Consider the following 20868-nt stretch of genomic DNA (forward strand, 5'->3'; position numbering starts at 1 on the left):
CCGCCCGCTTCGATAAGGGGGTCCCAGCCAGCAAGTTGGCCCTTTTAGTTCACATTTTCGGCGTAATTTTTGGCTTATGGCTCCCTTGTTTTTATTACTTCTTACATAAAACGAATAAATAAATAAGAATTACGTGCTGGTGCTCTGAAGTGGTGGGAGGGGAGAGACATCGTGGCTAGGCCTCTGAATTCGAACCTTACCCGCCTTGCCTCCTCCAACCTGCCGCTGACTGTGCTACTATATAAAAAAAGAAAAAAAAAGAGACAAAAAATCGGATGGACCGTCTGCAATGCAAGTGGGAGACCCAGGGTTCGAGTCCCGGTCCGGGCATACATTTTCATCCGTTCCCGTTGATATTTATCAACGCCTGTAAGTAGATAACAGTGTGGATTTCATTGTAATTCCATTCATTTAGAATAGTCCGGCCAAGTCGCTTGTTACGTCTCAATATGGCGGTATGTCGCGCTGATCGCTCAGCCACGGAGGTCGACAAGTTTAATAATGATTTGATTAATTTTGTGGGTTTTCTTTTCCGTTAAGTTTACAGACTCTAATTAATGACTTAAATTTCTCGTGAATAAAACTTTGATAAGATGTCGGTGACATCGGTAAGTTCTTTTTTAAATTATTAATGATACAGGACAAATTCTAAATACATTGACGGAAAAAATCGCAACACTAAGAGGCAGTTGTAGAGAATAAGCGAGAATTGCTAGACGTGTTTCTAAATCCGAAAGTTGATGTTAGTAGCGCCCCTATGAGGATGCAAATCGGAGTTGCTTTAAATACGCGCCGTAATGGTCTTGAGCATTAGTTACGTTTGAGATTGGACATGGTGAGTTGATGTTGGTGAGGGATGCTTTTAAGGTGAAAAGACGTCGTTATCAACACTTTCATTGATGTTTTCGTGTTTCATACATATTTCTCGTTTTAAGTATTTTAATCCTGTTATTTTTGCGGAATTATAATGATTTCTTTTACAGGTTCTTTGATGAGACCGTTATTAAAGTTTGTCATATACTTATTCCATCATATTCTCATTTTCAGTGATAGTCACATTTTTATGGACAATGGATATAAGCTTTTATGGTCACAAAAACTGTATGACTGTAAGCATATTAACGAAATATTTAATTGTAATTCACTTTAGAGTACTTCTGTAGATTATCATTGTAAACTTGATTAAGTACATGAAATTTATTTTAAGTATCAAATTTATTTCGCTTTACTTTCCTGTAACTGATGTTGAAAAGCGTCCTTCTTAATTTTTTATCTTGCAGGCGCGAAGTATTCAGCTTAAAATCGGTGTTGATTGAAATGTCATTTTCTTTTCATACATGATCAGTGTGCATAGATTAACAAGTTTACGTTAGTAAATGTGCAGAACTGTGTATGTATGCATCAGTATTTTTGTATGTGTGTATTTTTTAACATCTATACTTCACAATGATAAAAAATATTTCATTTATGAGAATGTAATTCGAAAATTTATCGGTTATGTAGCTCAGATCCACGTACCTCGTGTAGTAAATCACTCGAAATAAGGTAGTGATGGTTAGCAGTGTACATTACAGTGCAAGGAATCAGAATCAAGCAAATAAAAGTGTATAACCTTAAATGTGCAAAATCGTGCATAGATCGGTTGATTTATGCCAGGAACAGCGTGTGTGCATCTGTAGGTGTGCATGTGTTGTGAGTGTGTGTGCGCTTGCGTGTACGTGAGCGCCCCTACAATACTCGTCATGGGATTACCTTTTGACTTCACTGACAACTGGAGGCAACCTGCTTGGCCCACCTTTTGTGATCTTATCACCTACATCCCTCTCCATCGCCACTTCCTCTTAATCATAGCTTCCTTCCGCAGCTGAGGATACACAAATACATAATTGGTCTATATTGTACGCACATGAATGTACATTGCATTCCCTGCTCTTTGGATTTATCTAATGAATCTTCAAATCCGTAATAAGAATTCCCTTTGTTGTTGGCAAACCATAATATATTTTGCGTTTTGCAGAAAGTGGATGCTTTAGGAAGTTTCAACGTTATCTTTGGATCTTTAGTTAATAGACATTGAAGTATCGTTTCCAATAAGGAGACTCTACTTTAACCAGCATTATGTTATTAGGGAGTTCTTAAACCGGATTAGTAGGATATCAGATGTTTTACCACCTTGATTTCCTTTGTTAAAAAATATTCCACGTGAGATATAATGAAATGTACCGTATAGCATAAGAATTAATGTTATGAGACAACGTTAGGGTTCTTAGTGAGGGACGAAATTCGGTCAGAAATTATGCATTCAATCAGCCACTAAATGTTGAAAAATAATATTTATTTTTATCCAACATAGCTTGTGAACAAGCTAATATGTATTTTTTTGTGATTGTAGTGACAACAGGAATGAGAATAGAAATAAGAATGTGCTACAGTAACTGGGTAAACATGGAATAACTGAACTGAAAAGTTAGTGACCATGTGCTGTATGTTGTCTTCGATGTGCTCTGGAAGCTGAGGTTTTCGATCCATGTTTGTGACCAGACCTGGCAGCCGCATTTATTCTCTTCCTTTCCTTTCCTCCATGTCTTGTTGCTGTAGATTTTACTGACGAACTTGACTTCGATGCTGCTTTGCGCTCACCTGCACTTTTCCTCGGCTCGAAGAGGCAGATGTCGATATCAGGATAATTCTCTCCACCGCCGGAAGTGACTGATCCATCATCAGATCCACCTTGCCCACTGCTGGAGACACCTAATCCATCAGAGCTACCAGTTGTTCCACCTGAACCATCTGTAGTTGAATCAGAACCTGATGATCCTGTGATGTCATCACTAGATTCATTAGAACTAGTAGTGGAGTCATGTGACCCATGAGAACTGCCACTTGAACCCTCTGTAGTGAAACCAGAACTAGAAGAACCGCTGGATCCATCATCAGATGAACTAGAGGCATCTGTAGACCCACTAGAGCTGCCAGTAGAGTCATGTGATCCACTGGAGCTGCCTGTAGATCCGCTTGAACCATCTGTACTCCCACCAGAACCTGATGATTCAGTGGCGCCACCAATGGAACCAGTAGATCCCGCTGTTGTCCCAGTAGAACCGCCAGTAGAGCCGTCTAATCCACCAGAGCTGCCTGTAGACCCACCTGAACCTTGTGTGCTACCACTAGAGTCGTCTGATCCACCAGTGCTACCTGTAGATCCACTTGAACCTTCTGTAGTCGAGCCAGAACTTGAAGATCCGGTCGTTCCATCATTAGATGCACCAGAGCCATGTGTCGACTCAGAAGAACCGCCAGTAGAGTCGTCTGATCCACCAGAGCTGCCTGTAGACCCACCTGAACCATGTGTACTACCACTAGAGTCGTCTGATCCACCAGAGCTACCTGTAGATCCGCTTGAACCCTCTGTAGCTGAGCCAGAATTTGAAGATCCGGTCGTCCCATCATTAGATGCATCAGAGCCATCTGTATACCCAGCAGAACTGCCAGTAGAGCCTCCTGATCCACCAGAGGCGCCTGTCGATCCGCCTGAACCTTCTGTAGCCTCACCAGAAATTGAAGATCCGGAGGTTCCATCATTAGATGCACTAGAACCATCAGTGGACCCAGTAGAACTGCCAGTAGAGTCTTCTGATCCACCAGAGCCGCCTGCAGATCCGCTTGAACCACCAGTAGTCACACCAGAACCTGAAGATTCCGTGGATCCGTCAGTAGAGCCACTTTGGCCATTTGCAGAGCCAGTAGAGTCATCTGCTCCACCAGTGGTTGCACTTGACCCACCTGAACTGTCAGCTGAGCCGCCAGACCCATAGGAACCACCTGAGCTACTTGTTCCTCCTGATCCACCTGCTGATCCGCCTGGTATTAGAAAGCCCGAAAAAAAAATCTCCTGCAGAAATAACAGACAATCAACATTCGTAGCACTGCACAGTTCACATCATACTACACTAAAATCTACAAAGCAGCATAAGTAATGGAGTAGAAGTGGTCCGTTATAACTGTAAATGAACAGTAATACTGACCAAGGAAGGCACCCTATTACTTAACGCTCAATTCTTTCCTGAAAGCAGCAATGATGTAGCGCTATAGAGCTATCACAACGTAATTGTAGCATAATTGTTTCGTCAGTTTTGTTATTGACGTTTTCTTTTGCTAAGAGGGATCTTCAACGAGGGCAACGACCAATATTTTGTCAATAACTATTGAAATACACAAATCAAAAAAAGTTTTGCATCGCTTTGGTTCCGAGAGTTCCGGAACCTGTACAGAAAATTGGAATAGAGATCAACATAAACATCATTTCCGCCCTTTTTATTGTTTATGAAAACCATACATGGCATGTTGTACCACCATACAGCGAGACCTTCAGAGGTGATGGTGCAGACTGCTGTACACACCGGTACCTCTAATACCCAGTAGCACGTCTCTTGCACTGATGGATGCCTGTATTCGTCGTGGCATACTATCCACAATTTCATCCAGGCACTGTTGGTCCAGATTGCCCCACTCCTCAATGACAATTCGGCGTAGATACCTCAGAGTGCTTAGTGGATCACGTCGTCCATAAAGTGTCCTTTTCAGTCTGTTCAGGCATGTTCGATAGGGCTTATGGCTGGAGAACATGCTGGCCGCTCTAATCGAACGATTTCGTTATCCTGAAGGAAGTCATTCACTAGATGTGCACGGTGAGGGCGCGAATTGTCCATGAAGACGAATGCCTCGTCAATATGCTGCCGAGCTGGTTGCATTATCGGTCGGAGGATGGCATTCACGTATCGTACAACCGTTACGGCGCCTTCCGTCACCACCAGCGGCGTACGTCGGCCCCATATTATGCCACCACAAAACAGCAGGGAATCTCCACCCTGCAGCACTCGCTGGACAGCGTGTCTAAGGCATTCAGCCTGACCGGGTTGCCTCCAAACACGTCTCCGACGATTGTCTAGTTGAAGGCATATGCGACACTCATCGGTGGAGAGAACGTGAAGCCAATCCTGAGTGGTCCATTCGGCATGTTGTTGGGCCCACCTGCACCGCGCTGCATGGTGTCGCGTTTGCAAAGATGGACCCTGCCACTGACGTCGGGAGTGAAATTGCACATCATTCAGCCTATAGCGCACAGTTTTAGTCGTAACACGACGTCCTGTGGCTGCACGAAAAGCATTATTCAACACGGTGGCGTTGCTGTCAGGGTTCCTCCGAGCCATAATCCGAGGTAGCGGTCATCCGCTGCAGTAGTAGCCTTTGGGCGGCTTGAGCGAGGAATCTCATCGACAGTTCCTATCTTTCTGTATCTCCTCCATGTCAGACCAACATCGCTTTGGCTCACTCAGAAACGCCTGGACATTTCGCTTGTTGAGAGCTCTTCCTGGCACAAAGTAACAATGCGGACATGATCGAACCGCGGTATTGACCGTCTAGGCATGGTTAAACTACAGACAACACGAGCCGTGTACCTCCTTCGTGGTGGAATGACTGGAACTGGTCGGCCGTCGGACCCCCTCCATCTAATAGGCGTTGCTCATGCGTGGTTGTTTACATCTTTGGGCCGGTTTAGTGACTCTATGAACAGTCAAAGAGACTGTGTCTGTGATACAATATCGACAGTCAACGTCTATCTTCAGCAGTTCTGGGAACTGGGGTAATGCAAAACTTTTTTGATGTATGTGTGAGTAGTACTGCTTCAGTTCTAATAACCATATTGTAATTTAAGTTTCTGTGAGATATTTTTTGTTCGTCTTGGATAAGTTTTCATGCTGAAATTCAATGTGAATTAATCTAGCACAAAACAATCAGAATAATGAGCAGTACTTTTGGTGGGAGTTTCTTTCTCTTTTTTTAGTTTTGTGTAAGTCCTATGTACTGTATGTAATAAACTAATGTATTTGCGTACTCTGTTATATAAGGGATATAAGTGATTACAGCTCTCGTGTGTTGCACTAGTATCACAATGCGCACGGATCGATGGGCAGTGGTTGTCAATCAAGCAAGGTTGCTTACCGCAAGCGTAGGGCACACGGCGTTGCAGAATTCCGTTGCGCCGTTCTCTTGTCGCTGCTGGCGGGATTGTTGGGCAGCGAGTGGGAGCGGCATCGCCGAACGTACGCTGCGGTGCTTCTTCAGGGCGTGAGCCGAGCGGCTACCGGCTGTAACACGTGACAGCCCATGTTAATCAGACCAGAGGCAATGGGGTTCTCACCACTGTCGTAGACGCGTGTGATGTGGATGCAGAAATTCTCCAGTCCAAGTACAGCTGAACCCTCAACCTTTTGCGTACGTCCACGGAGAAACAGTAGTAATACACGTGCCTGCGTGTGTGATGCGTGCAGTGTGTGTGTGTGTGTGTGTGTGTGTGTGTGTGTGTGTGTGTGTGTGTGTCTGTGGGAGAGAAGGAGAAACACTGGTATTACAAACTTCAACTCAAAGTAGGCTGTACTGGCAACGTGTAACTTCTGCAGTACATCATCCCATTCTTTACGCTGTGTCCATAAAGAACACTGCTAAAGTTTTTTTGGTCTGTATCAGAGAATATACTTTCGCACTGTGCAGTTGGAGTCAGCCCAAACAATTAATACCAGGCAAGTCTCTCATGCAACACACAGTACCAACAGAAAGCGTCTGTTTGTTTCCCATTACTAACAACATTATTTTTAAATCGGAATTTTAGGTGTCCATTCGATAGAGCGCTCTCAAATTAGTATAGTCCGATATTCATTTTCTCCACATGTACTAACAGGAACAGTACAACACGAAGAATAAACCACAATCCAGTAGTGAATAAGTAGAGTTGAATGCTTGGCGGTAGCAGTTAGAGTAGGCCAGGGGGGCTCTGTCGCTGCTGGTTATTTTTCGAGTTATAATGTCTCAGTTAACACAATTATCGCACTAGACCGCTCTATCGAATGGACTCGTAAAATTCCGGTGCAAACATTGTTCAGTTTGTAACGGGAAACACAACAACGCTTTCCGTCGACACCGATATATGTGATGAGCTGTATTTGTTTTTTGACTTTAGCTACACTGCTGAAACACCAGAGAAAATTAGCCTGCCGGCTCTTAGGAGGGACACCCTGTGTACATCCTTCAAGGTGCCTATACTTGGAGCAGTCGCATATATAATGGGGGTGGGGCAGGGGAGTCGTAGTCCCAAACACTTCTCCTTCCAAAGAACCGTATACTTAAAGCTGCTATATTTTTACCCATATCAGTTTCCAAATTTCTCTGCACACTTCTTGAGAATAAACTAGGATGAAAATTAAGTTGCGAAAATGACAAGAATTCTAGAAATTTACAAGCCATATGCTTTCCAATTCCTTTACTGAGGACCTGCCCACGCATGTCGACTCATGGTGTGGTTGAAGAAAAAAAAAATCCCGGTAGGCAATGGCACTCTTTCACTGGGGGACCATACCTCTTCCAACAAAAAATTCGACATTGTTTGAGGATCCCTATATAGAACTGTCAGAACCCGCAAATTACTGTAATTTAAAATTATATCACCATATTCCCTCACAATTACTAAGATCCTTGGGGGACCCGGGCGTAATAGAATTATTCGACATGGTCTGCAACTTCACGAAGATCGTAATAACTGCAAGTAGACCGGATCTGATGGTATGAATACTACCTAACCATCTTAAGTCATGGTGGCAAAGTAATGAGACGAATTATTCACAGAAGAATGGAAAGCTGGTAGAGGCTGATGTTGGGGATGATCATTTCGGGTTCAGAAGAAACTTAGGTACACGAACCCAAATGAGCCTACGACTTATGTTAGAGGGAAGGTTGAAGAAAGGCAACATACATTTATATCGTTTGTAGATTTAGAGAAAGCTTTTGACTATGTGGCGTGGACTACACTTTTTGAAATTTTGAAAGTAGCAGGCGTAAAGCACATGGAGCGAAAGTTTATTTATAATTTGCACAGAAACCGTTGAAGCACGTGAAAGGAAGCCGTAACAGGGAAGGGAGTCAAAGAAGATTGGAGCTTATCCAAGACGTTATTCTATTCATAGACTGAGCAAGCAGTGAAAAAAAAACAAAGATAAATTTGGAGAAGTAATTGAAGTTTAGAGAAGAAACAAAAAATTTCAGACTTCCCAATGACATTGTCATTTTGTCAGAGACGGCAAAAGATTTAGACGAGCAGCTGAACAGAATAGATGTGTCTTGAAAAGACATTATGAGATTATCATCAACAACAATAATGGGATGTAATGGAGTTAAGTCAGTGGACGCTATGGGAATTAGATTAGGAAACGAGAAACAAGAAGTAGTGTACGAGTTTCGCTATTTGGGCAGTAAAATAACTGATGATGGATGAAACAAAGACGATATTAAATGCAGAATGGAAATAATAAGATAGGCATTTCTATAAAAAGAGGAATTATTTAGCACATAATATCAATTTATATACTCCTGACATTGTACCAGCATGGTGGCGACTTGCAGTGATGTGGACTCTGAAGAAACTTTCAAATGCGAAGATTCCAAGTAAAACATTTAATAGCACGAGTATGTTGCAATCTTAGGATCTTATGCTTTATAATATTTTTCATCATCTTTTTCCTCAGTACTGTAAGTTGTGTTACGCCGCATACGTCTATGTCATTCAGTACTCACAGTCGGCGCATTAGTATCAAGTTTGTACATAGTATTTCTTTTTAAGGGACAAAAGTGGCAGCATCGATCGTAAGAAGTTCGAAATAATTTGATAGAGCTAATCGATTTCGGTCGCTGTGTGACCATCTACACTGCAAATACTAAAGTCTTCAAGACTAATGTAATAACAGCACGTATTATAACTTCAAGATGGCGTCAATACAGAAGAACATAGCAACTAGAAAACAAATTTTGAATTCAAGCTGCTAAATCGTACATTCTACACACCTTGCAGCTTTTGACTGAATAATTCATTAGCCGGCCTGTGTGGCTTTGCGGTTATAGGCGCTACAGTCTGGAACCGCGAGACCGCTACGGTCGCAGGTTCGAATCCTGCCTCGGGCATGGATGTGTGTGATATCCTTAGGTTAGTTAGGTTTAAGTTGTTCTAAGCTCTATGGGACTGATGACCTCAGATGTTAAGTCTCATAGTGCTCAGAGACATTTGAACCAATAATTCATTCTGCATAGGATGTGCACTGTCTGAGAACCTCTTATCAGTTTAAAACGAGCTGCCAGGTCAGGAATCTAACCTGAACCTCGACTTCACAGGAGGCGTCGAGAGTCACTGCGGTACGTAGCTTCACAGCATTATTTTCTCTTCGGTCATCATCTCGTTATCATCAGTCTATTAAATTCTACACTATTGCACAGTATTTTTTCCTATATGTTTAGAGATCCATCACAGCACTATATAGATGCAAGGAAAGAGGGTCAGCATACATAAAGAAAGAGAACGAAATAGCTATGACATGTAAAAGTCTGAAGCAGTTGATATGAAAACTGTGTTGTTTACACAGTAGTATAGCACAAAAACCACGAACTGAAGACCTTTGGTGTGACAGTTCAACTGGTTTGACTGAACGTAACTAGGTACAGTTTGTTCAGTTTCTCGTCGAAGAAGACACTTGGGGTAGTTAACTAGGAGGGACAGTTGTGAGACATCATCTACTGGCCATACTGCGAAGGATATCTGTTGGCAAAGAAAAGTGAGGAAGTGATGTGGAATGTAGCAAAATCCTCGTCTGCTACCTGCTCCGTAGGACAGCTTTCACTTCTGAATACAATTATAAGCCATTGTTGTCCTCTTGTATAAACTTCTATGTTGTGCGAGCCAGCTCGATAGCTTTCACTGCTGCAGAAAATAACAGATCCCCTCACTATAACAAGAAAGAAAGAAAGAGACATTAGCTGTGCAGTCATTGACAGTATTGTATACTGTCTGCAGTTATAACGCAGCGTAAAAGGAGTGACTGCATTGCCTATTTGGAAGTGCATATTGCATTATGAAATATACTGCATTATAGTTAGGGGATAAATTTCCAACTAACAGCACCGCACAGAATGTGCGCATTTTCCTTCCCTGCCCGCAAGAGCAGATCTGCAAATGGAACGCTGCGCTCACATCCCCTACAATATTGCTGCTCTGTGTGATCACACTGCGAGTTGCAACCACATCGCCTACGTCCCTGTGCCCAAATATAAATTCCAGACCTTTGACTGTTGGTATTTGTATCGTACGTTCTGTTACGCGCTTTGCCGAAGTATCGTCACATTCTATGAATAACGTTTTTTTATTTAATAGCATTTTGTCGCATAAACCGTGAAATTATTTGTGCTGCAGTGTTTATTAATGAAAGAAATTGTTCTACGGCACTATAGTACTAGCTCGCAGAGCTAAGACCAGTTATTGCGGCATGAGGAGTGAGCAATAAAAAAGACAATTATAGTAGGTTTCTGTTCTTACCATGCTTATGAATGCTTCGTGCTGAGGGATTAGATCGCCCAGAAGACCCGCTGAAACCATTGCAGAAGGTTGGACAAGTGAATTCCTGAAAAGAAATGTATAAGGGCACAGTAATGAATCTTGAAGGTTAGATGAAAATTCTACTACATTCTTAGATTTTGAATACTACAATGAAACCTTAAGCTCCCAGCTACGACGAACGTGTCCAACACCCATTACATTTCCCTTGGTTTAATGGCATTTCTGGTTTCTCTTCGTTGATGTACACTGTGCTGACGCAAAACTTCAACTGAAGACTGTTGACCGTGTCATGATTGCGAATATTTCTCGGCTTTCAATTTTCTGCTCTCAGTTCAGAAAGAGAACGAGATCCGTTACCGTAAGTACTTGCAGCGTGTGCTAGCAGAGGGGACCCAGAGTCAGTTCTGTGTTACATTTTAAATAAAATCGTTTTTAAGTGAGTGGTACACTGCGATACCCTTTTCGAACAGGTCGCGAGGAGAAGACGTGGATAACTGAATAAAAGATGCAGTGTGCCATTCAAAAAGACGTACTGCTTTACATTACTTCGTAAAAATCAAAGCTGTAAGGCAGACTTCATGCAGGTTAATGTCACCACGGTAGCTTAAACGACATCCGTTTCACACTTTTTTACTTTGCTTCGCTATCAAAAAATTATTAAAGTGGTCAGACACATAGTACATCCTGAATATTCAGCCACTGGAAAGAAATCACAACACCAACTAGAAGTTGTACGACATTGATGTATGTTGGTATGCGTGTATCTACTTCTAAAAGATGGTATCTATTCACATTCCACGCCAGCTGCATACGAATGGTGCTTGTAGCACCCTTGTTGTTGTTGTTGTGGTCTTCAGTCCTGAGACTGGTTTGATGCAGCTCTCCATGCTACTCTATCCTGTGCAAGCTTCTTCATCTCCCAGTACCTACTGCAACCTACATCCTTCTGTATCTGTTTAGTGTATTCATCTCTTGGTCTTCCCCTACGATTTTTACCCTCCACGCTGCCCTCCAATACTAAATTGGTGATCCCTTGATGCCTCAGAACATGTCCTACCAACCGATCCCTTCTACTGGTCAAGTTGTGCCACAAGCTTCTCTTCTCCCCAAACCTATTCAATACTTCCTCATTAGTTATGTGATCTACCCATCTAATCTTCAGCATTCTTCTGTAGCACCACATTTCGAAAGCTTCTATTCTCTTCTTGTCCAAACTATTTACCGTCCATGTTTCACTTCCATACATGGCTACACTCCATACAAATACTTTCAGAAATGACTTCCTGACACTTAAATCTATACTCGAAGTTAACAAATTTCTCTTCTTCACAAACGCTTTCCTTGCCATTGCCAGTCTACATTTTATATCCTCTCTACTTCGACCATCATCAGTTATTTTGCTCCCCAAATAGCAAAACTCCTTTACTATTTTAAGTGTCTGATTTCCTAATCTAATATTCTCAACATCACCCGACTTAATTCGACTACATTCCATTATACTCGTTTTGCTTTTGTTGATGTTCATCTTATATCCTCCCTTCAAGACACTGTCCATTCCGCTCAACTGCTCTTCCAAGTCCTTTGCCGTCTCTGACAGAATTACAATGTCATCGGTGAACCTCAAAGTTTTTATTTCTTCTCCATGAATTTTAATACCTACTCCGAATTTTTCTTTTGTTTCCTTTACTGCTTGCTCAATATACAGATTGAACAACATCGGGGAGAGGCTACAACCCTGTCTTACTCCCTTCCCAACCACTGCTTCCCTTTCATGTCCCTCGACTCTTAAAACTGCCATCTGGTTTCTGTACAAATTGTAAATAGCCTTTCGCTCCCTATATTTTACCCCTGCCACCTTTAGAATTTGAAAGAGAGTATTCCAATCAACATTGTCAAAAGCTTTCTCTAAGTCTACAAATGCTAGAAACGTAGGTTTGCCTTTCCTTACTCTAGCCCCTAAGATAAGCCGTAAGGTCAGTATTGCCTCACGTGTTCCAGTATTTCTACGGAATCCAAACTGATCTTCCCCGAGGTCGGCTTCTACTAGTTTTTCCATTCGTCTGTAAAGAATACGTAGCACCCTTATGAGGATGCAAATCAGATTTGTTTTAAATACACCCAGTAACGGTCGTGAGAGTTAGTTACCTTTGAGGCCGGATGTTGCTAATTGATGTTACTAAAATATGCCTTCAAGACGAGAAAGACACCATTATCAGCAACTCAATGAGTTGCAATAAGGCTACGAGATGCCGGATGTCCTTTCTGCGATACTGCAGTGAGACTTGACAGGAACGCAACCACTGCACATGATTACTGCCACCGGTGGTTACGAGACTGTACGGTTGCTGGGAGACTGGCTCCAGACGGCCACGTGGCACCACTGAGAAAGAAAACATCGTATTCGACCTATGGCTCTGTTGCATCGCATTGCATCTGCAGCAGCAATTTGAGCAGCGGTTGGCACCACAGTAACATAACGAATTGTTACAAGTCGGTTACTTCGAGGACAACTTTGAGACAGACATCCTGACTAACCACAAACCGCCGCCGTTTTCGACTTCAGTGGTGTCAAGCGAGAGGTTACTGTAAGTCAGAGTGGAGGTCTGTTGTGCTTTCCGATGAAAATTGGTTCTGCCTCGGCGGAAGTGATGGCCGTGTGTTCGCTAGAAGGAGGCCTGCAATCAACCTGTCTGCGTTCTAGACACGCATGACCTCCAAATTCAGTTATCATTTAGGGTGTGACTTCGTATGAAGCCGGCCGGTGTAGCCGAGCGGTTCTAGGCGCTTCAGTCTGGAACCGCGCGAGCGCTACGTTCGCAGGTTCGAATCCTGCCTCGGGCATGGCTGTGTGTGATGTCCTTAGGTTAGTTAGGTTTAAGTAGTTCTAAGTTCTAGGGGACTGATGACCTCAGATGTTAAGTCCCATAGTGCTCAGAGCCATTTGTCCCATTTCGTACGACAGAAGGAGCGCTCTCGCTATTGTCCCACGGATGCTACCTACAAAACTGTACGACAGTTTGGCGATTCGGCCTGTTGCGCTGCCATTCACGCATCAATTCAAGGGGCGTTTTCCAACAGGATAACGCTCGACCAAATATAGCTGTTGTACCGCAACATGCCCTACAGTGTGTCGACACGTTACCTTGTCTTGCTCGACCACCAGATCTATCTCGAATTTCGCATATATGGGACATCATCAGACGACAGTTCTGACGTCATACACAAGCATAATTACCCATCCCTTCATTGACCGAGAAAGTGCAACAGGCATGGAACTCTTTCCCAGAAACTTTGTGTTGTGATAATTTTCGGTCAGGGTACATTGGAGTAAAGAGCGACAGATCCCTGTGGCAAGTCTGCGGCAGACTTAAATTCACGGGAATTGTTCATTACACAGGAAGACTTACTGGTGAAGGTGGAAGACTGTGGATACAGTGATTGTGGAGGAATGAGATGATGACACATTTTGGAATATTAAATTTGTCTATGAAATACAGATTAAAATGAGGGAAGCGCTCACCCGTCCATAGCCCATACCCTGCTCGAGGCTCTTGCACATGTTGTCGCAGGCTTCGCTGCTGGACGTCCCGCTCTGGCGGCTGGCCGCTCCGTGGTGCGCCGAGCGCTGCGCTGCGCCGTGCTTCTTAGCGTGGCCGGCGCGCCCGAAGCCTGTAACACACAGTTGGATAGTCCGTGGCTGCTGCTCTCTGCTAACTGCCGTACGCGCTGTGGCCCTAGCCGTGCGAGCCGAGTGGTTTACAATGTACGAGGAATAAGTGCACATATGCGTAGAGTAGAAACGACGATATTTACGAGGCAACAAAGTGGTGTAAAGGGAGATAAGAGAAATAATTTTATAGAGGACGTTTGTGGTCTGTCAAGTCGGCCAAGTACTTCGAATTGGTTAACAAAAACGAACGACGCTACATCCACAGCTCGTGGTCTAGCTGCTGGCGTTGATGCCTCTGGATCACGCCCAGGGACTGGGTGCTTGTGTGTCCTCACCATCATACCATTATCGTTAGAGACATGGAAGACTGGAAATGGAAAGACTGGGAGCTTGTACGGGCGCTGATGACCCCGACGTTTAGCAAACCATCATCATTATCATCACCGATGCAACGGCGCATGAGCGTCACGCGACATTTTCGCGTTCCCCCCTTCTCTGGACACAACTCCTAGAGTACGGTATCACGTTCGATACCACCCTGTGGGCTTCACAATTTCCCCAAGGGAATTGCATGTTTCCATCAGACGCTCATAGCGGTCGCGCGAGCTCTGGAGGAACCAGTGGTGCGTGCCCACTGAGCCATGCCTACAAAGGCACATTACTACGGACACCCTCTGCTGCCACAACATAGTACGGATTGCGGCAGACACACTGCCCATGTGCACTAGGAAACTCTTCGCTACAACACCACTGTTCGTGCTTAGCTCAGAGATTTTCATCGTTGTTGCTGTTGTAATAATTGGACTCTATTTACTGCTGCATTTTTTGTAATGAGTCTTTGTACGGTAGGAGAAATACAAGTTAAGTAAATCGTCTGTTTACTGTGTTAACCTGTCCGCTTGACCATTGCTGCTCCTGTCCAGTTTTTCTGCAATGACAGTGATAGCACCACTCTATAGCCCAAGTCTCCTTATCACTGTGTACGAAGTCGCATACGACATAGTGAAATACCCAGTACAACTCTTTAATTTAGTTTTTGCTGGAGGCCACATTTGTCGAGCAAGAAAGTGACCTTCCAATACACCATTCACAATCTTGCACCCTCCACTCACTCCCCTGCCTTATACCTATCAAGATTTTTGGTGTATTTTTCATGACACTCCATCCTCACGCAGTACGAAAACATGCAACTATACGAATTATTTCCAATGTTCGATATTTTTGATCTTCTCTATTTCGGTCAAATAACAAAAATCATCCTTTTATCTTACAGCTCAAGTGTTTAATGCCAAACAATGACTGTATTAATTGATAAATGTTAACGTCGATGAAAGTTTCACTACCAAACCTCATATATAGCAAGACAGATATGATATATCTCTTAATTTAGTTATGTTTTTTAAACTTTGGGAACATACAACAATATTATATTCCTGAATATCTTACTATCTACACCTACATTTGAATGTGCGAGGTATGTCCGGAAAGTAAGTTCCGTTTGTATTTCATTCCGCGGCTGCACTAGAATCGCTATTCGGAGCTTGCTCTGTAATTGGTTCGAATCACAGAGAAGGAAATGGCACTATTTTGAGTTCTCTGCGTGTTGTTGTTAATGCTGCAAAATACTTGTAACACCTGAGGTTATATCAGTAATTCGTTTTCTGAATGTGTCGACATTCATAAACAGATTTGCAAGGTCTACAGAGATAACACAATGAGTGATTCAACGGTAAGAAGATGGTCCGACAGTCCAGTGAAGGACGTGACCAAGTTAACTACGACGAACCAAGTGGGAGTCAATGTTTAATTAACGAAGAATTGGGCCACGTAAAATAAAACCTTAAGTTTATAGCCACAGATCTTTCTAAGAACTTCCCACAAATTTCAAAACCACTTCTTTACAAAATTATTATGAAAAAAATTTCTGGAATTATGTTTTCTTTGGCTGCCTAAATCTATCACACAGCAACACAAAAATTAGCGTATGGGAAGTGCACTTGGCTTTTTGGCACATTACAGCAGAGATGGTGATGGTTCTGTGGGCACGGTACTGACCGTTATTGATGGGATGGAGGCACACTGCGTTACCAGTAAAGACTAAAGTCAATCGTTGTTTACAGTGCTGGCGGCAACGTTTTATGACGAAGTCCTACAAAACATTGTGGAACGCTATGACTAGTGCCTACAAATTGGTGGGAGATTTGTAGAAAGTAAGGTCAAGTTTTTATAATCTTTTCCCTCAAACAGTTTTTCTGTATCCGTGCTATTTTATGTGTTTCTTATCAAACGGAACGTGCTTTCTGAGCACACCTCGTATGCTCCACAAGCCACCTTACCGTGTGTGGCAGTTGACAAGGTATGGACCATCGCGATACTGACTTGCTCAATTTGTGAAGCTCTTTCTCTGTACAGCATAATAGTGCCAAGAAATAAAATTATAGTGAATTTCTTAACTAAAATACCTTATGTATGGAACATAGGCAGAATATCTTACCAAAAATTGACTGAGGCTGCGATGGAATCAGGAACCCAGGAGGTGCGATGCTCCTGCACATGCTGGCGCAGTCGTCGCTCGCCTGGACAAAAGAATTGTGCACAGATATATGAAGCGTGTTTTCAAATTTTAAAAATCTATTATCTGATGCGGCTAACTGGCCTGGGTATGAGAGGTCTATAGTGTGGTAATCTTGTACGATGTAAATGGGACTCACACAAAAATAGTTTTTTAGGCTGACGTAGTATTTATCTGAATTCCTAATGCAGAATAAACGGTGCGTTCTGGCACGTAGATTCGTGTTATTTCAATGATATCCCTATTTTCGGCAGAAGGTCTAATATTGTTCATTAGCAGGTTACCTCTTTCCTCTAGTATAGCATGAAATAATGAATAAGTTTTGCAGATTAGTTGGCATAATATTTTTTATTTGATCTGATGTGAGGAACAAGCATCTAATGTTTATCTATGAATTTTGATACCGTGCGTAAAGACGGAAATTGGTAGTTAAAGATTAGTGTCCACCGACTTCAAATATTACCTTCTCGACACTGAAGACCAGCACATGAGATTGGTGCACAATGCAAATCGGGGCAAACAAAAATTGATTTATGGTATCGTGACACTGCATCTATTATATGAGGAAATCAATAGAAGGCCTTAAGGAGCACTCTAATGAGAAGAAAGGACAGTTTAGTAGGGTAACTATTAAATTACCCGGAAGAAAAGCTAGAGGGCAAAGAAAATTATCATTAGATGTCTATAATATGCAAAACAAATTATCAGCGATGCTGTTTGTAAGACGTATGTGCATTTGAAAGCGATATCGAGAATAAGTTGGAAGACAATGTGAAACCAATCGCAAGACTGCTTACTTAGAAGAAAGAAACAGAAAAACAAAAGAAAACTGCCGTTTTGCTATATTACGCCAGTGCCTCGAGACGTGGGCTGGAAATTGAATAATAAAAATATCTGCAAACTACGAAACATGGTGTCACTTTACTCGTATGCTCTTAGGGTCTTTATCTACACGGCAGCGACCATCGCACACGAGTTCTCAAGGACCATAAAACACTACCTTGTTGTAGACTGATAGCGCGTGTTACCTCGTACCTGAGTCTCTTGATGGCAAAGCAAATGTGTCCATGGTTACATATCTCCTGCAAAATAGCCGGAGCAAGAAGCAGTACCTCTCAGTTCCAGTGAAGCTCTTTGGGCGACGGCCACAGTTCAGGCATCACCCTCCTACCGGATGTTTGGTGCTACAGTCTAGCGTAACGAGGTAAAATGACGTCTAGTATTGCATAACCGCATAACCAGACCCTTACCTGCTGGGCGTGGACGAATCCTGAAACACAGAAGAATGTACATGTAAGATAAAAAGTTATTTAACAATGTCAAGAAGCGGTTACAGTGTACAGCATTGAGTTATATCTAGGAAATGAAACATCAGTTACTTTACTTGTTTAGGTGAGTGATGGAGAGCCTAGTATTTAGTTCAGAAACGTGAATATTTGCTTCTTGTCAAAGATGAGTAACACAGAGTGAAACTATAAGAAACAAATCTAATATAACAATTTGCTTATGCTGGCATTTTCGCAGCAGCTATACATAAATTACAGCAGGTCGAAAGAGAAACGCCTTTTGCATGCTTCACACAAAGTTTTTTCATTTACCTCATGCAGTCAGACGCGTTTCACCTTAGTTACAAGGCATCTTCAGCAAATGTGACAAAAAAGAAAAGTGCAAACTTTCAACCAGTTTGTCACCAGACAGAAAGCTATTTAGCTTCAAAATAATGAATCAGACACTGGTCTACCACCCACCGAAGATGCTTTGTAAATATCTAGAAACGCGTCTGGGGGCACAAGGTAAATAATGTAAAAAACACAATGTGCAACGCCCGCAACTGGTGGTCGTGTGGTAACGTTCTCGCTTCCCACGCCCGAGTTCCCGGGTTCGATTCCCGGCGGGGTCAGAGATTTTCTCTGCCTCGTGATGGCTGGGTGTTGTGTGATGTCCTTAGGTTAGTTAGGTTTAAGTAGTTCTAAGTTCTAGGGGACTGATGACCATAGATGTTTAGTCCCATAGTGCTCAGAGCCACAATGTGCAACATGCAAGAGGCTTTTCCTTTTGAACTGCTGTTATTCAAATTCACAATATACCACAGTTTCCTCGACGTTTGAGTAATGGAATCACTTATAAGGAGATTCTTTAGTAGCTCTTGATAAACAATAGCGTATGATACCGTTTCATAAAAACGTATAGGAATTCCAATTACTGCAGTACGAGGTATTCAAGACAACGAAAGTACGTTTGCTGTGAGTGATTTTTCAACTTCATGCCTAGTAATACGTCCTACAATTAAGGTGGGAGGTGTGCTTGCAACTCAACAGAACTCAGTTATTCCCTATTAAGATCTGTGTTTGGCGACTTATAGGTAGTCTCCTGTCCATGGAGCCTCAGCGCGGTGCTAACTTAAAGTGCAGGTACTTCACCACCAGAGCTTCTCAAACCGACGTGTTGCGTGTGGTAGCGCGTACATGATGCTCCAGTATGAGTTAAACCTACTATTACACTCTCGGATGAAGTATGGGAAGCATTACTGTCGGTATACCTCCACGTTACTCCGAACTTCTCTAATTTTTCCATTACGATCATTACGCTAATCCAGACTGACGAATAATACTCGAGAACTGATTTAATGAAGGCTATTTAATCCACTTCCAGCGTGGGTGAATTAACACTTGCCTCTAGCCTCTAGCCTCTCCAACGGCTAGAAATTTGTGCTGACAGCCTCTCCCACGGATAGAAATTTGTGATAGTTCCAGCTCGAATGCCAACATACACATATTCCCAGTTGCTTAACTACTGTGAATAGCTGCTGAGTATTTAGTCAAACTATATCAGGTCCATTCGTCTATTCATTCGCATTACATCACTTTTTTGGGTTTAGAAAAAGCTTCTATGTGCTAAGTATTCATTCTCTTCTTCGTGCGCATCATAGCAATTTTGTGAAAAAGTAACATCCCTTGTTACCGCTGAGTCGTCTTGCAGAAGCCTCAGAAAGCTGAAAATATTGTCTGTTAAGTCGCTTATAACTACTCGGAACAGTTTAAGTCATCCAACACATCCTTGAGATACACCAGAGACTAATGTTGGTTGTGACAGTGTTTTTCAATTAATAACAACATTCTGCGTTCTGTTAACCAGGAGTTGTCTAATAAAATTACGTTTTTCTCCTTTGGAGGGGCGTTGCGAAAATGTATCGAAAACCTTTCGAAATCCAAAATACACAGATTCAGCCTGAACTCATATACGTACAATTTTAATTATTTAAAACACTATACATATTTTCATAAATTGTTTCTTTCCACATGCAGTCCGCTAGCGAATCAGAGCGTCTCCTTCTCGGCAACAATTGCAATATGAAGAACTCAACGGTGAACAGAATCAAACTATAAAGAATATTGTTGGAGGAAGACAGTCACTGTAACATACCATTTTTTTATATGTTAAAACCCATTTTAAATCACCTACAAATGGCCACAATGTCGGCACGCTTCAGTAGAAATGCTGTACAGAACAAATGAGAAATTTGTGCTTGAAAACGTTTCACTGAAATAATGTGAGATAAAAGAGAAAGCTAGTTAACTTCTCGATATGCAACAGATACTAGACGACAATTTTCTCACAGATCGAAAAGTATGTAAACATTCCCTTTGAATAACAATTGGTGAAATCCCTAAATGATTGCGTCCAAGAAGTAAAAATAATCGTGCAGAAATATTGCTACTATCGAATTGCCTTATGAGAACCTGTATGTAGTTAACCACGTAGCCTTCCCAGCCAAACTCACGCAATTCTAAGAGCAGATCTACGTGAACAGTTGAAATTATATACAGTGGATTTGTTGGTTTAGTGAAAGGATTTAGTAAGAACAGTGCAACAAGAAAAACACTGTACACACTTCCCTCTCACCGAAAACGCAAGCTTTTTGGAGAAATGACTTACCACAACAGGCGACGATGGCTAACGAGACTAGAGCCTTCACCGCCATGATGCCACTGATGATGACTGTTGGCTGGGCATCCGTTTATATAGAGGCACAGAGGTTCACGTGCGACAGCCATGTTGCTAAACTTTCCACCTTACGTAAGTTGTTTGCAACTAGTAGTTTCGTTAGGGAGCTGTCGATTTTCAAGGTCTCCGATACGGACGCTCTGACAATACTGCCTTTGAAGGATCGCATCTTTTAAGGAAATGATAATT

At 42.4% G+C, this 20868-nt stretch overlaps 1 protein-coding gene across 1 annotated transcript in view; it reads right to left on the reverse strand.

The window, feature by feature from the left end:
• LOC126418655 (uncharacterized transmembrane protein DDB_G0289901-like) overlaps nucleotides 1-20656 on the reverse strand; it is a 69464-nt gene extending 48808 nt beyond the window's left edge. The window contains exons 1-7 of the mRNA XM_050085533.1: nucleotides 20611-20656; nucleotides 17925-17944; nucleotides 16597-16678; nucleotides 13953-14101; nucleotides 10412-10496; nucleotides 6004-6149; nucleotides 3196-3892 (exon numbers count right to left, since the gene is read on the reverse strand). Of these exons, the coding sequence (XP_049941490.1) occupies nucleotides 3196-3892; nucleotides 6004-6149; nucleotides 10412-10496; nucleotides 13953-14101; nucleotides 16597-16678; nucleotides 17925-17944; nucleotides 20611-20656 (1225 nt within the window). The remainder of the gene's footprint in view (nucleotides 1-3195; nucleotides 3893-6003; nucleotides 6150-10411; nucleotides 10497-13952; nucleotides 14102-16596; nucleotides 16679-17924; nucleotides 17945-20610) is intronic.
• Between the last annotated feature and the right edge of the window lie 212 nt (nucleotides 20657-20868).

This window comes from Schistocerca serialis, chromosome 9, assembly GCF_023864345.2.
Source record: "Schistocerca serialis cubense isolate TAMUIC-IGC-003099 chromosome 9, iqSchSeri2.2, whole genome shotgun sequence".
In the NCBI taxonomy this organism is placed as follows: domain Eukaryota; kingdom Metazoa; phylum Arthropoda; class Insecta; order Orthoptera; family Acrididae; genus Schistocerca; species Schistocerca serialis.